The 14,582-nt window shown below is 53.2% G+C and overlaps 2 protein-coding genes across 2 annotated transcripts; both read right to left on the bottom strand.

Annotated features, from left to right (window-relative positions):
- Positions 1-2,828: 2,828 nt before the first annotated feature.
- LOC135301986 (inositol 1,4,5-trisphosphate receptor-interacting protein-like 1) lies at positions 2,829-8,429 on the bottom strand. Its single transcript, XM_064422567.1, has 3 exons — positions 8,338-8,429; positions 6,957-7,233; positions 2,829-4,424 (listed from the first exon to the last, which is right to left on the bottom strand). Exons 1-3 carry the CDS (start codon positions 8,427-8,429, stop codon positions 2,829-2,831), a joined length of 1,965 nt encoding a protein of 654 aa, XP_064278637.1.
- A 353-nt stretch (positions 8,430-8,782) lies between these two features.
- Positions 8,783-14,383, bottom strand: LOC135301987 (inositol 1,4,5-trisphosphate receptor-interacting protein-like 1). Its single transcript, XM_064422568.1, has 3 exons — positions 14,292-14,383; positions 12,911-13,187; positions 8,783-10,378 (listed from the first exon to the last, which is right to left on the bottom strand). The coding sequence occupies exons 1-3, from the start codon at positions 14,381-14,383 to the stop codon at positions 8,783-8,785; spliced, it is 1,965 nt and encodes a 654-aa protein (XP_064278638.1).
- Between the last annotated feature and the right edge of the window lie 199 nt (positions 14,384-14,582).

The following is a 14,582-nucleotide window of genomic DNA, read 5'->3' on the forward strand; positions in this document are numbered from 1 at the left end:
AATCACAGAAAATTCCAACGTTACTGTTTGGGTTGGGGGTCTTTTTTGTGTTTGTTTGGAGCTTTTTCCTCCACGGGAAAACCTGAGGCATTTGCCATATTGTACACCTGGACTGGAGAGGTCCACGCTCAGTGCTGCCTAGATGGAAGTCAGAATTGTGCCTTTGTCTCTCCCTTTCCCCTGTTAAGATGTGTCAGTGGGAGGGATTGATGGGTAACAGCGTTTCTCTTTTCTCACCTTGTGCTCAGGAGCTGGGAGAGCCGCCCAGCCCCCTCCCCTGTCCCAGCTTGACCCTAGGAGGGTTCTGCAGTAGGGTAAGGTGGCATGGTGCCAGTCTTTAAGCTGCCAGCACTGGTGCTAGCCAAGGTGGAAGACTCATCGCTATGGCTTTGAGTTGGCTCACAGCTGCCAGCATCATGGCTGTGTCCCACTCCACATTGGTCCTGCTATCAAGTCGGAGGGCACGAGCATGACTGTGCTAAGTCCATCTGGAAACCATGACTCCATGTGCCACCTCCACACATTGCTGCAGTGCCTCAAGCAATGACAATTCTAGCAATTCCATGGTCAGCTGTTGCCAGTGCTTGACAACTCTTTCAGAGGAGACATTTTATCTTAATACCCAATCTAAACCTCTCCTGGCAGAACTTGAGGCACTTTCCTCTTGTCTTCTCCCCTTGTTTCCTGTGAGCAGAGGGTGACCGGCACCAGCCCCACGCTCCTGTCTGGGAGCTGCAGAGAGTGAGCAGGTTCCTGTCGGATGCTGCCTGTGACTGCAGCCGTGTGTGCCCCACTCTCAGTGTGGCCAGCACTGGCGGCCCTGCTGCCCTGCTCCCCGAGCCCTGTTCCCGGGCACAGCCGTTCCCTGGCCGGGCACGGCCCCATGAGCTGCTCCCTGCTGCGGCCTGGGCTGGCCCCAGAGCAGGGTCCCCCTGCGGGTGGCCCCGGGCCGGCCGCGTGTCCCCAGCGGGCTGTGCCCGGGCAGCTGCCTCAGCCGTGAGGGCCGCAGAGCTGCGGGAGCCCACGGCTCTCTGCCGGCCGCCCTGCAGAGCTCCCAGCTGCAGCTGGCAGGGCCCGAGCGCCCGCCCTGCGCCCTGCCGCAGGCACGGACAGGCCAGGCCCCGCTTGCTGCCCTCATGGCGGCACTCCTGGCCCCAGCGCTCTCCAGGGCCTTCTCCAGGGGCACCTTCCTGCGGCCTTTGAGTCCCTGCCCGGGAGCCAGCAGAGACCTGCAGAGGGGCTGTTGGCAAGGGCCTGCAGGCACAGCGCCAGGGCCAGAGGCTTCCCAGTGCCACAGGAAGGGCAGCCTTAGGCTGAAGATGGGCAAGGAATTCTGGCCTCAGAGGCTGCTTGGGGCTGGCCCACGCTGCCCACAGAAGCTGTGGCTGCCCCATCCCTGGCAGTGTTCCAGGCCAGCTTGGATGGGCCTTGCAGCAACGTGGCCTGGCGGAAGGTGTCCTTGCCCTTGGCAGCCGGGCTGGAACAAGACAACCTCTAAGGGGCCCTTCCAAGCCAAACGTTTCTGGGATTCTGTGATCAGAGGGGCTAGGTGCTGCTCAGCTCAATTTCTGTTTCGAACCAATTCAGCACTCTCAGTTTGATTTCAAGTGGTCTGTTCATGAGCCCAGAATGCACAGTGTGTGGCATTGAATACTACTATGGGCCTGGCTGAGATCAATAAAACCTTGTACACTCTGGATTCTGCAAAATTGCATTTTATTGAAAAAAGGGGAAATAATTTCCCAGTTTGCCACTCATAAATGCCCTATATCTAGAACATTATTATGGGTCCCAACACACAGAGATACTAGATATGGCTTTACATGTATATAAAAATGATATCATATATGTAATATACTCTAGGCATGTGTTATATAATAGATGTTATACAGTTATGTTCCAGTATAATTTATACACCATATATATATGCTCTGTTTATTATATATGTTATAAATATATCTATTTTATGGAAAGGCTTCCAGACATAAATGTACTTGGAGCAACAATATGTTCCAAAAGAGATAGTGACACGAAACACATGCTCTACTCATACTATTTAAACGTAATTACACATTCAACTCTTTAAAGTAATGTTTTACCCTCAACCTTTAAAGTAAATGTTTTTAAAGTAATGAAACTACAGATTTCATATATTTTATATTATTTCTATCAGAATAGTGCTTTGTTTTACGGTAATTTACTAACATATATAATTTATAAAAATTATAGTCTATAATAGGAATACACTACATATATATATATCTGCGAAATAAAAATCTAGATTCCACTGTATGCAAAAATTCAGGTCGGCTCCAATCCTTGTGGTCCCATGCTGATGTCAAGCTGTCCATTCCAGGGAGAAGGAGAGGCTCCATCCACTGACTGATCCTGGGCCAGCAGTGCCGATTTTTCCTCTTGGTTCTTCTTGCCCCGTTGTTTTTCTCTTTCTTGGTCCCACATTCCCACTTCTGTCATGCTTGAAATTTTGCCCCTTTTCAAAGGCCGGGAAAAGCTGCATGTTGCAGGTGGGCTTTGGAGAGGTTGGCCCTGCTTGTACGGCACGTGTTCTCTTTGTGTGCTTTTTCAGCAATGGGAGAGTTCCTAGGCAAGCAGGGCTCAGTGCGGTCGGGGCACTTTGTTGGCAAATGAAAAGATGCAAGGAGGTAGAAGACAGCCGCCCGTGGCCCTGCACCTGCTGAGGCGGCAGGAGAGGCAGTGGGACCTTTGCCAAAGCTTTGCAGGCATCCTCTTCTCCTGAAAGCACCAAATGGGGACTGCAAGGTGGTTCTCTGCTGGCAGCTGCGAGCAGCACAAGCACAGCTCTGTGCTCAGAGCCATAACTCTTCCCCTTCATCCGGTAAATCCTCAGCAAGAAGGATTCTTCTGAACCACTTGTAGAGAATGTGGTACTCATAGAGCGCATGGGCGTGGGCAGCCGGTTGCTGGGCCAGGTGCTGGAGGAGATTGTATGGCTCAGCTCTTTGGACATCTGCGGGTAAGTTGATGTCCTGAGGAAGCCTCTGGTTGCCCACAATGAAGTGGTGGAGGCATTTTGCTCGCAGACATAAGTGCAGGCTGTTGATGATATCCAGCAGTCGTACCACGAGATCTCTCCTGCGCCACTCTGAGACGGGTGTGATGTTGAGCAGGTGCATGACAATGGTCTTCATGGTGTAGGTGGAAAAGCTGAAGCCCAGAGGAAGACGGGTGAAGAACTGCAGGCATTTGAGGTGCAGGCTGTCAGGGGGGGCCTGCCTGGCAATGTGCTTGAAGAACTCAACCTCTGCCACAGCGTAGGACTCGGGCCAGGTTGTGCTTGCTGTGTAGGCCTCTCTAGGCTGGCTGCACACAAAGATGGCTGAGTCACCTCTCCGCACGCCGAAGAAAAGCTCAATCCTGAAGCTTTCCTGCCCGTAGGACACCTTGAATTGGCAGGAGCGTGTGGAGGGCATCAGCCTTAAATGCCAGTTGTGTGACTGAGGCAGAGCTGGCCAGACTGCTCTCACCAGCTGGTAAAACCAGCGGGCAGTTTTCTGCACGTCGAGGTAGGAGCCGGTGCACAGGGTGTCTAGGAGGCTGGGATCCTGATTGCTGCTCAGCTCCTCCTCGGGGTGGTGCAGGAAGCACAGCATGTCCTCAGCCTGCTGCTCCCTGCTGCAGGTGCACTCCAGCTGCACGCGGACACGGAAGTTCCTGACGTGCCTCTGCTCTTCACTCTCCAGCTCCAGGTGGAAGCTGTGGCCCCGGGGAGGAGTCATGGGGATGAGCACGCTGTAGACGACATCCTGCTCACGGGGACTCCAGCCTTCAAAGGCACTGCCCACCCCGATGGCTCGTTGCAGGACCGGGTAGAAACTGTTGGCCAAAACATGGCCAAAGTACATGGTATAATTATCCATGAGGTCAGTTATCCACTCACAGCCTCTCTGCAGGTCCTGTACAGGCCACTGGATGCGCTCCATTACAACTTCTCCAAGGAAATCGTCAAAATCATCCTCTTCTTCTTCTTGGACATCATTTGCAACATCGTTGTTGTTTTCCGCAACTGCAGCCTCATTGACATCTTCATTGCCAACGTTGTCTTCGTTAGCCGCAACATTGCGCGCTTCCTCTTCATCTGCCCCACGGTTGTCTTGTTCATCCTCCTCTCTGCTCAGGCTGTTTTTCCACCCAATCAACCAGAGGACCAAGAGAAGGGCCAGGAGCACAGCAACAGCTAAAAGCTGCAAGAGCTGCACCTGCTTCAGCTGCTCCTGGGTGAGCTGTTCCACCTCCTGCTCCAGATGAATCCTCTCCCATTCCAGATGCTTTGCACGCTCTTCCATGCGCAGACGTGTTTCCTCATCCAAAGCGTCAGCCACGTGCTGTGGGTACTGGATGAGGCTTTTTAAGAGCATGAAAAGGAATACCATGGGCTCCATGGTCTGCAGGAGGAAGGAGAGAAGCCCGTGAGTGGGGCGGGGATGGTCATGGCTACTGGTTGCTGGAGGGAGGATCCTCAGGGATGCGGGCGCAGGAAGGACAGGGCCCCACACAGCCAGCATGCAGGCAGCAAGGCCTGTCTCCCTGCCCCAGCAGCTCCAGCTCCAGCCCTGTGGCCTGCCCAAGGTTCTCCTAGGCGGGGCTGTCCCTGCACGCAGAGGGAGAAGCCAGCCCCAGGTGCAGTGTTTCTGCCCCAGCCCTTGTTCCCAGCACAGCCTCCCCACCACGTGTGCACTCACCGCTTGCCAAAGCAATGCAAGGCCAGCGTGAGCTGCTGGGGCCTTTCTTTGCTGCCGGCATTGTGACACGTGCCCCGTGATGTCACACGTGTCACAGCACGTCACAAGCCAGCCAACCACACCCTCTGTCTCCTGAGCCGACTCGTGGCTCAGGCACTCAGAGTGGCCCTGCTTAGAGCTGCCCTTGACTGAAACTTTTCCAAAGCACTCCCATTGTTGTCTCTTTTGCAATTATTTTCATCTGCCTTTCCTTGGCAATCTGATAGATATCCCTGTTGGAATGCAGCCTTGAGGATCATTGAGTCTGAGCTTTGACTCCTCACTGGTTGAGCTACACTTAAATCTGGAAGTGAGTGTGGTTGAAAAAGTCGCTCCCAATCACACAGTGCAACTGCAAACTTCACACTGCCCACTGCTCCAATCGGCCACGTCCCCAGATGCCACTTCCACATGACTTTTTAACCGTTCTGAGGGTGCTGACTCAGCCATTTCCCCAGGCAGCCTGTTCCCAAGCTTGACATCCTTGTTGTTGAAGGAATATTTCCTGGAGAAATGCAAGCTAAGCCTCTCGTGGCACAACTTGAGGTCATTTCCTCTGCTCACATTGTTTGTTCCCTGGGCAGATAGAATGGCCCACACTTAGTTACAGCCTGACTTCATCTGCACCGTGCCAGGCCATTGGGCTGTGAAAGCAGCTGCTGGCCAAGGAGAGAAGGGTGGTTCATTTGCACTGCACTTCCCACCATCCAGTGGGACAAAATGGGTTCTGGATGGGCAGAAGAGCTTCACATTGCCCATCAGGGTTTCCCTGTGAGGACAAGCTTTATGCCAAACACATCAGCCAAGGGAATTCATCCCTATCAAGGCAGAAGAGAAAAGCAGATTTTTCCTTGTAGAAAATGGGAAGGTTTGGGGTGAAAGTCAGTGCTGGAATGACGTGGGATGTCCATGTGGATTTTGCTATCCTGCAAGGCCACCCTGTGAAGAGGGGATGGATGTCGGCAGCCATCCAGCTTTGGCCACAGCTTTCTGCCCGTGTGTCTCTGGAGCCTTGGAGGGGAAGGCTGCGTGGCTGGCGGTGCCTTTCAGCAGCTCTCCTGCTACCAGCCCTGGCTGCCCCAAGGCTCTTTGGACTCAGCACAGGTGCTGGAGCAGGAAGAAATGATCACCGGGCTTTGGAGACCCCAGAGACAAGTATGGATGATGAGAGTGCAGAGAAGACAGAATCAGCAGTGCACAGCTTCTTCTCTCAGCCATCAATCACAGAAAATTCCAACGTTACTGTTTGGGTTGGGGGTCTTTTTTGTGTTTGTTTGGAGCTTTTTCCTCCACGGGAAAACCTGAGGCATTTGCCATATTGTACACCTGGACTGGAGAGGTCCACGCTCAGTGCTGCCTAGATGGAAGTCAGAATTGTGCCTTTGTCTCTCCCTTTCCCCTGTTAAGATGTGTCAGTGGGAGGGATTGATGGGTAACAGCGTTTCTCTTTTCTCACCTTGTGCTCAGGAGCTGGGAGAGCCGCCCAGCCCCCTCCCCTGTCCCAGCTTGACCCTAGGAGGGTTCTGCAGTAGGGTAAGGTGGCATGGTGCCAGTCTTTAAGCTGCCAGCACTGGTGCTAGCCAAGGTGGAAGACTCATCGCTATGGCTTTGAGTTGGCTCACAGCTGCCAGCATCATGGCTGTGTCCCACTCCACATTGGTCCTGCTATCAAGTCGGAGGGCACGAGCATGACTGTGCTAAGTCCATCTGGAAACCATGACTCCATGTGCCACCTCCACACATTGCTGCAGTGCCTCAAGCAATGACAATTCTAGCAATTCCATGGTCAGCTGTTGCCAGTGCTTGACAACTCTTTCAGAGGAGACATTTTATCTTAATACCCAATCTAAACCTCTCCTGGCAGAACTTGAGGCACTTTCCTCTTGTCTTCTCCCCTTGTTTCCTGTGAGCAGAGGGTGACCGGCACCAGCCCCACGCTCCTGTCTGGGAGCTGCAGAGAGTGAGCAGGTTCCTGTCGGATGCTGCCTGTGACTGCAGCCGTGTGTGCCCCACTCTCAGTGTGGCCAGCACTGGCGGCCCTGCTGCCCTGCTCCCCGAGCCCTGTTCCCGGGCACAGCCGTTCCCTGGCCGGGCACGGCCCCATGAGCTGCTCCCTGCTGCGGCCTGGGCTGGCCCCAGAGCAGGGTCCCCCTGCGGGTGGCCCCGGGCCGGCCGCGTGTCCCCAGCGGGCTGTGCCTGGGCAGCTGCCTCAGCCGTGAGGGCCGCAGAGCTGCGGGAGCCCACGGCTCTCTGCCGGCCGCCCTGCAGAGCTCCCAGCTGCAGCTGGCAGGGCCCGAGCGCCCGCCCTGCGCCCTGCCGCAGGCACGGACAGGCCAGGCCCCGCTTGCTGCCCTCATGGCGGCACTCCTGGCCCCAGCGCTCTCCAGGGCCTTCTCCAGGGGCACCTTCCTGCGGCCTTTGAGTCCCTGCCCGGGAGCCAGCAGAGACCTGCAGAGGGGCTGTTGCCAAGGGCCTGCAGGCACAGCGCCAGGGCCAGAGGCTTCCCAGTGCCACAGGAAGGGCAGCCTTAGGCTGAAGATGGGCAAGGAATTCTGGCCTCAGAGGCTGCTTGGGGCTGGCCCACGCTGCCCACAGAAGCTGTGGCTGCCCCATCCCTGGCAGTGTTCCAGGCCAGCTTGGATGGGCCTTGCAGCAACGTGGCCTGGCGGAAGGTGTCCTTGCCCTTGGCAGCCGGGCTGGAACAAGACAACCTCTAAGGGGCCCTTCCAAGCCAAACGTTTCTGGGATTCTGTGATCAGAGGGGCTAGGTGCTGCTCAGCTCAATTTCTGTTTCGAACCAATTCAGCACTCTCAGTTTGATTTCAAGTGGTCTGTTCATGAGCCCAGAATGCACAGTGTGTGGCATTGAATACTACTATGGGCCTGGCTGAGATCAATAAAACCTTGTACACTCTGGATTCTGCAAAATTGCATTTTATTGAAAAAAGGGGAAATAATTTCCCAGTTTGCCACTCATAAATGCCCTATATCTAGAACATTATTATGGGTCCCAACACACAGAGATACTAGATATGGCTTTACATGTATATAAAAATGATATCATATATGTAATATACTCTAGGCATGTGTTATATAATAGATGTTATACAGTTATGTTCCAGTATAATTTATACACCATATATATATGCTCTGTTTATTATATATGTTATAAATATATCTATTTTATGGAAAGGCTTCCAGACATAAATGTACTTGGAGCAACAATATGTTCCAAAAGAGATAGTGACACGAAACACATGCTCTACTCATACTATTTAAACGTAATTACACATTCAACTCTTTAAAGTAATGTTTTACCCTCACATCATAACTACAGATTTCATATATTTTATATTATTTCTATCAGAATAGTGCTTTGTTTTACGGTAATTTACTAACATATATAATTTATAAAAATTATAGTCTATAATAGGAATACACTACATATATATATATCTGCGAAATAAAAATCTAGATTCCACTGTATGCAAAAATTCAGGTCGGCTCCAATCCTTGTGGTCCCATGCTGATGTCAAGCTGTCCATTCCAGGGAGAAGGAGAGGCTCCATCCACTGACTGATCCTGGGCCAGCAGTGCCGATTTTTCCTCTTGGTTCTTCTTGCCCCGTTGTTTTTCTCTTTCTTGGTCCCACATTCCCACTTCTGTCATGCTTGAAATTTTGCCCCTTTTCAAAGGCCGGGAAAAGCTGCATGTTGCAGGTGGGCTTTGGAGAGGTTGGCCCTGCTTGTACGGCACGTGTTCTCTTTGTGTGCTTTTTCAGCAATGGGAGAGTTCCTAGGCAAGCAGGGCTCAGTGCGGTCGGGGCACTTTGTTGGCAAATGAAAAGATGCAAGGAGGTAGAAGACAGCCGCCCGTGGCCCTGCACCTGCTGAGGCGGCAGGAGAGGCAGTGGGACCTTTGCCAAAGCTTTGCAGGCATCCTCTTCTCCTGAAAGCACCAAATGGGGACTGCAAGGTGGTTCTCTGCTGGCAGCTGCGAGCAGCACAAGCACAGCTCTGTGCTCAGAGCCATAACTCTTCCCCTTCATCCGGTAAATCCTCAGCAAGAAGGATTCTTCTGAACCACTTGTAGAGAATGTGGTACTCATAGAGCGCATGGGCGTGGGCAGCCGGTTGCTGGGCCAGGTGCTGGAGGAGATTGTATGGCTCAGCTCTTTGGACATCTGCGGGTAAGTTGATGTCCTGAGGAAGCCTCTGGTTGCCCACAATGAAGTGGTGGAGGCATTTTGCTCGCAGACATAAGTGCAGGCTGTTGATGATATCCAGCAGTCGTACCACGAGATCTCTCCTGCGCCACTCTGAGACGGGTGTGATGTTGAGCAGGTGCATGACAATGGTCTTCATGGTGTAGGTGGAAAAGCTGAAGCCCAGAGGAAGACGGGTGAAGAACTGCAGGCATTTGAGGTGCAGGCTGTCAGGGGGGGCCTGCCTGGCAATGTGCTTGAAGAACTCAACCTCTGCCACAGCGTAGGACTCGGGCCAGGTTGTGCTTGCTGTGTAGGCCTCTCTAGGCTGGCTGCACACAAAGATGGCTGAGTCACCTCTCCGCACGCCGAAGAACAGCTCAATCCTGAAGCTTTCCTGCCCGTAGGACACCTTGAATTGGCAGGAGCGTGTGGAGGGCATCAGCCTTAAATGCCAGTTGTGTGACTGAGGCAGAGCTGGCCAGACTGCTCTCACCAGCTGGTAAAACCAGCGGGCAGTTTTCTGCACGTCGAGGTAGGAGCCGGTGCACAGGGTGTCTAGGAGGCTGGGATCCTGATTGCTGCTCAGCTCCTCCTCGGGGTGGTGCAGGAAGCACAGCATGTCCTCAGCCTGCTGCTCCCTGCTGCAGGTGCACTCCAGCTGCACGCGGACACGGAAGTTCCTGACGTGCCTCTGCTCTTCACTCTCCAGCTCCAGGTGGAAGCTGTGGCCCCGGGGAGGAGTCATGGGGATGAGCACGCTGTAGACGACATCCTGCTCACGGGGACTCCAGCCTTCAAAGGCACTGCCCACCCCGATGGCTCGTTGCAGGACCGGGTAGAAACTGTTGGCCAAAACATGGCCAAAGTACATGGTATAATTATCCATGAGGTCAGTTATCCACTCACAGCCTCTCTGCAGGTCCTGTACAGGCCACTGGATGCGCTCCATTACAACTTCTCCAAGGAAATCGTCAAAATCATCCTCTTCTTCTTCTTGGACATCATTTGCAACATCGTTGTTGTTTTCCGCAACTGCAGCCTCATTGACATCTTCATTGCCAACGTTGTCTTCGTTAGCCGCAACATTGCGCGCTTCCTCTTCATCTGCCCCACGGTTGTCTTGTTCATCCTCCTCTCTGCTCAGGCTGTTTTTCCACCCAATCAACCAGAGGACCAAGAGAAGGGCCAGGAGCACAGCAACAGCTAAAAGCTGCAAGAGCTGCACCTGCTTCAGCTGCTCCTGGGTGAGCTGTTCCACCTCCTGCTCCAGATGAATCCTCTCCCATTCCAGATGCTTTGCACGCTCTTCCATGCGCAGACGTGTTTCCTCATCCAAAGCGTCAGCCACGTGCTGTGGGTACTGGATGAGGCTTTTTAAGAGCATGAAAAGGAATACCATGGGCTCCATGGTCTGCAGGAGGAAGGAGAGAAGCCCGTGAGTGGGGCGGGGATGGTCATGGCTACTGGTTGCTGGAGGGAGGATCCTCAGGGATGCGGGCGCAGGAAGGACAGGGCCCCACACAGCCAGCATGCAGGCAGCAAGGCCTGTCTCCCTGCCCCAGCAGCTCCAGCTCCAGCCCTGTGGCCTGCCCAAGGTTCTCCTAGGCGGGGCTGTCCCTGCACGCAGAGGGAGAAGCCAGCCCCAGGTGCAGTGTTTCTGCCCCAGCCCTTGTTCCCAGCACAGCCTCCCCACCACGTGTGCACTCACCGCTTGCCAAAGCAATGCAAGGCCAGCGTGAGCTGCTGGGGCCTTTCTTTGCTGCCGGCATTGTGACACGTGCCCCGTGATGTCACACGTGTCACAGCACGTCACAAGCCAGCCAACCACACCCTCTGTCTCCTGAGCCGACTCGTGGCTCAGGCACTCAGAGTGGCCCTGCTTAGAGCTGCCCTTGACTGAAACTTTTCCAAAGCACTCCCATTGTTGTCTCTTTTGCAATTATTTTCATCTGCCTTTCCTTGGCAATCTGATAGATATCCCTGTTGGAATGCAGCCTTGAGGATCATTGAGTCTGAGCTTTGACTCCTCACTGGTTGAGCTACACTTAAATCTGGAAGTGAGTGTGGTTGAAAAAGTCGCTCCCAATCACACAGTGCAACTGCAAACTTCACACTGCCCACTGCTCCAATCGGCCACGTCCCCAGATGCCACTTCCACATGACTTTTTAACCGTTCTGAGGGTGCTGACTCAGCCATTTCCCCAGGCAGCCTGTTCCCAAGCTTGACATCCTTGTTGTTGAAGGAATATTTCCTGGAGAAATGCAAGCTAAGCCTCTCGTGGCACAACTTGAGGTCATTTCCTCTGCTCACATTGTTTGTTCCCTGGGCAGATAGAATGGCCCACACTTAGTTACAGCCTGACTTCATCTGCACCGTGCCAGGCCATTGGGCTGTGAAAGCAGCTGCTGGCCAAGGAGAGAAGGGTGGTTCATTTGCACTGCACTTCCCACCATCCAGTGGGACAAAATGGGTTCTGGATGGGCAGAAGAGCTTCACATTGCCCATCAGGGTTTCCCTGTGAGGACAAGCTTTATGCCAAACACATCAGCCAAGGGAATTCATCCCTATCAAGGCAGAAGAGAAAAGCAGATTTTTCCTTGTAGAAAATGGGAAGGTTTGGGGTGAAAGTCAGTGCTGGAATGACGTGGGATGTCCATGTGGATTTTGCTATCCTGCAAGGCCACCCTGTGAAGAGGGGATGGATGTCGGCAGCCATCCAGCTTTGGCCACAGCTTTCTGCCCGTGTGTCTCTGGAGCCTTGGAGGGGAAGGCTGCGTGGCTGGCGGTGCCTTTCAGCAGCTCTCCTGCTACCAGCCCTGGCTGCCCCAAGGCTCTTTGGACTCAGCACAGGTGCTGGAGCAGGAAGAAATGATCACCGGGCTTTGGAGACCCCAGAGACAAGTATGGATGATGAGAGTGCAGAGAAGACAGAATCAGCAGTGCACAGCTTCTTCTCTCAGCCATCAATCACAGAAAATTCCAACGTTACTGTTTGGGTTGGGGGTCTTTTTTGTGTTTGTTTGGAGCTTTTTCCTCCACGGGAAAACCTGAGGCATTTGCCATATTGTACACCTGGACTGGAGAGGTCCACGCTCAGTGCTGCCTAGATGGAAGTCAGAATTGTGCCTTTGTCTCTCCCTTTCCCCTGTTAAGATGTGTCAGTGGGAGGGATTGATGGGTAACAGCGTTTCTCTTTTCTCACCTTGTGCTCAGGAGCTGGGAGAGCCGCCCAGCCCCCTCCCCTGTCCCAGCTTGACCCTAGGAGGGTTCTGCAGTAGGGTAAGGTGGCATGGTGCCAGTCTTTAAGCTGCCAGCACTGGTGCTAGCCAAGGTGGAAGACTCATCGCTATGGCTTTGAGTTGGCTCACAGCTGCCAGCATCATGGCTGTGTCCCACTCCACATTGGTCCTGCTATCAAGTCGGAGGGCACGAGCATGACTGTGCTAAGTCCATCTGGAAACCATGACTCCATGTGCCACCTCCACACATTGCTGCAGTGCCTCAAGCAATGACAATTCTAGCAATTCCATGGTCAGCTGTTGCCAGTGCTTGACAACTCTTTCAGAGGAGACATTTTATCTTAATACCCAATCTAAACCTCTCCTGGCAGAACTTGAGGCACTTTCCTCTTGTCTTCTCCCCTTGTTTCCTGTGAGCAGAGGGTGACCGGCACCAGCCCCACGCTCCTGTCTGGGAGCTGCAGAGAGTGAGCAGGTTCCTGTCGGATGCTGCCTGTGACTGCAGCCGTGTGTGCCCCACTCTCAGTGTGGCCAGCACTGGCGGCCCTGCTGCCCTGCTCCCCGAGCCCTGTTCCCGGGCACAGCCGTTCCCTGGCCGGGCACGGCCCCATGAGCTGCTCCCTGCTGCGGCCTGGGCTGGCCCCAGAGCAGGGTCCCCCTGCGGGTGGCCCCGGGCCGGCCGCGTGTCCCCAGCGGGCTGTGCCTGGGCAGCTGCCTCAGCCGTGAGGGCCGCAGAGCTGCGGGAGCCCACGGCTCTCTGCCGGCCGCCCTGCAGAGCTCCCAGCTGCAGCTGGCAGGGCCCGAGCGCCCGCCCTGCGCCCTGCCGCAGGCACGGACAGGCCAGGCCCCGCTTGCTGCCCTCATGGCGGCACTCCTGGCCCCAGCGCTCTCCAGGGCCTTCTCCAGGGGCACCTTCCTGCGGCCTTTGAGTCCCTGCCCGGGAGCCAGCAGAGACCTGCAGAGGGGCTGTTGCCAAGGGCCTGCAGGCACAGCGCCAGGGCCAGAGGCTTCCCAGTGCCACAGGAAGGGCAGCCTTAGGCTGAAGATGGGCAAGGAATTCTGGCCTCAGAGGCTGCTTGGGGCTGGCCCACGCTGCCCACAGAAGCTGTGGCTGCCCCATCCCTGGCAGTGTTCCAGGCCAGCTTGGATGGGCCTTGCAGCAACGTGGCCTGGCGGAAGGTGTCCTTGCCCTTGGCAGCCGGGCTGGAACAAGACAACCTCTAAGGGGCCCTTCCAAGCCAAACGTTTCTGGGATTCTGTGATCAGAGGGGCTAGGTGCTGCTCAGCTCAATTTCTGTTTCGAACCAATTCAGCACTCTCAGTTTGATTTCAAGTGGTCTGTTCATGAGCCCAGAATGCACAGTGTGTGGCATTGAATACTACTATGGGCCTGGCTGAGATCAATAAAACCTTGTACACTCTGGATTCTGCAAAATTGCATTTTATTGAAAAAAGGGGAAATAATTTCCCAGTTTGCCACTCATAAATGCCCTATATCTAGAACATTATTATGGGTCCCAACACACAGAGATACTAGATATGGCTTTACATGTATATAAAAATGATATCATATATGTAATATACTCTAGGCATGTGTTATATAATAGATGTTATACAGTTATGTTCCAGTATAATTTATACACCATATATATATGCTCTGTTTATTATATATGTTATAAATATATCTATTTTATGGAAAGGCTTCCAGACATAAATGTACTTGGAGCAACAATATGTTCCAAAAGAGATAGTGACACGAAACACATGCTCTACTCATACTATTTAAACGTAATTACACATTCAACTCTTTAAAGTAATGTTTTACCCTCACATCATAACTACAGATTTCATATATTTTATATTATTTCTATCAGAATAGTGCTTTGTTTTACGGTAATTTACTAACATATATAATTTATAAAAATTATAGTCTATAATAGGAATACACTACATATATATATATCTGCGAAATAAAAATCTAGATTCCACTGTATGCAAAAATTCAGGTCGGCTCCAATCCTTGTGGTCCCATGCTGATGTCAAGCTGTCCATTCCAGGGAGAAGGAGAGGCTCCATCCACTGACTGATCCTGGGCCAGCAGTGCCGATTTTTCCTCTTGGTTCTTCTTGCCCCGTTGTTTTTCTCTTTCTTGGTCCCACATTCCCACTTCTGTCATGCTTGAAATTTTGCCCCTTTTCAAAGGCCGGGAAAAGCTGCATGTTGCAGGTGGGCTTTGGAGAGGTTGGCCCTGCTTGTACGGCACGTGTTCTCTTTGTGTGCTTTTTCAGCAATGGGAGAGTTCCTAGGCAAGCAGGGCTCAGTGCGGTCGGGGCGCTTTGTTGGCAAATGAAAAGATGCAAGGAGGTAGAAGACAG

Source organism: Passer domesticus, chromosome 6 (assembly GCF_036417665.1).
Source record: "Passer domesticus isolate bPasDom1 chromosome 6, bPasDom1.hap1, whole genome shotgun sequence".
Taxonomy (NCBI): Eukaryota; Metazoa; Chordata; class Aves; order Passeriformes; family Passeridae; genus Passer; species Passer domesticus.

Coding starts and splice junctions, on each gene's coding strand:
- LOC135301987 (XM_064422568.1), bottom strand. CDS start 14,383: ATGACAGAAGTGGGAATGTGGGACCAAGAAAGAGAAAAACAACGGGGC. Junction 13,188..14,291: donor GCACTGCTGGCCCAGGATCA/GTCAGTGGATGG, acceptor CTGTGCCTGCAG/GCCCTTGGCAACAGCCCCTC. Junction 10,379..12,910: donor CGGCTGAGGCAGCTGCCCAG/GCACAGCCCGCT, acceptor TTCCTCCTGCAG/ACCATGGAGCCCATGGTATT.
- LOC135301986 (XM_064422567.1), bottom strand. CDS start 8,429: ATGACAGAAGTGGGAATGTGGGACCAAGAAAGAGAAAAACAACGGGGC. Junction 7,234..8,337: donor GCACTGCTGGCCCAGGATCA/GTCAGTGGATGG, acceptor CTGTGCCTGCAG/GCCCTTGGCAACAGCCCCTC. Junction 4,425..6,956: donor CGGCTGAGGCAGCTGCCCAG/GCACAGCCCGCT, acceptor TTCCTCCTGCAG/ACCATGGAGCCCATGGTATT.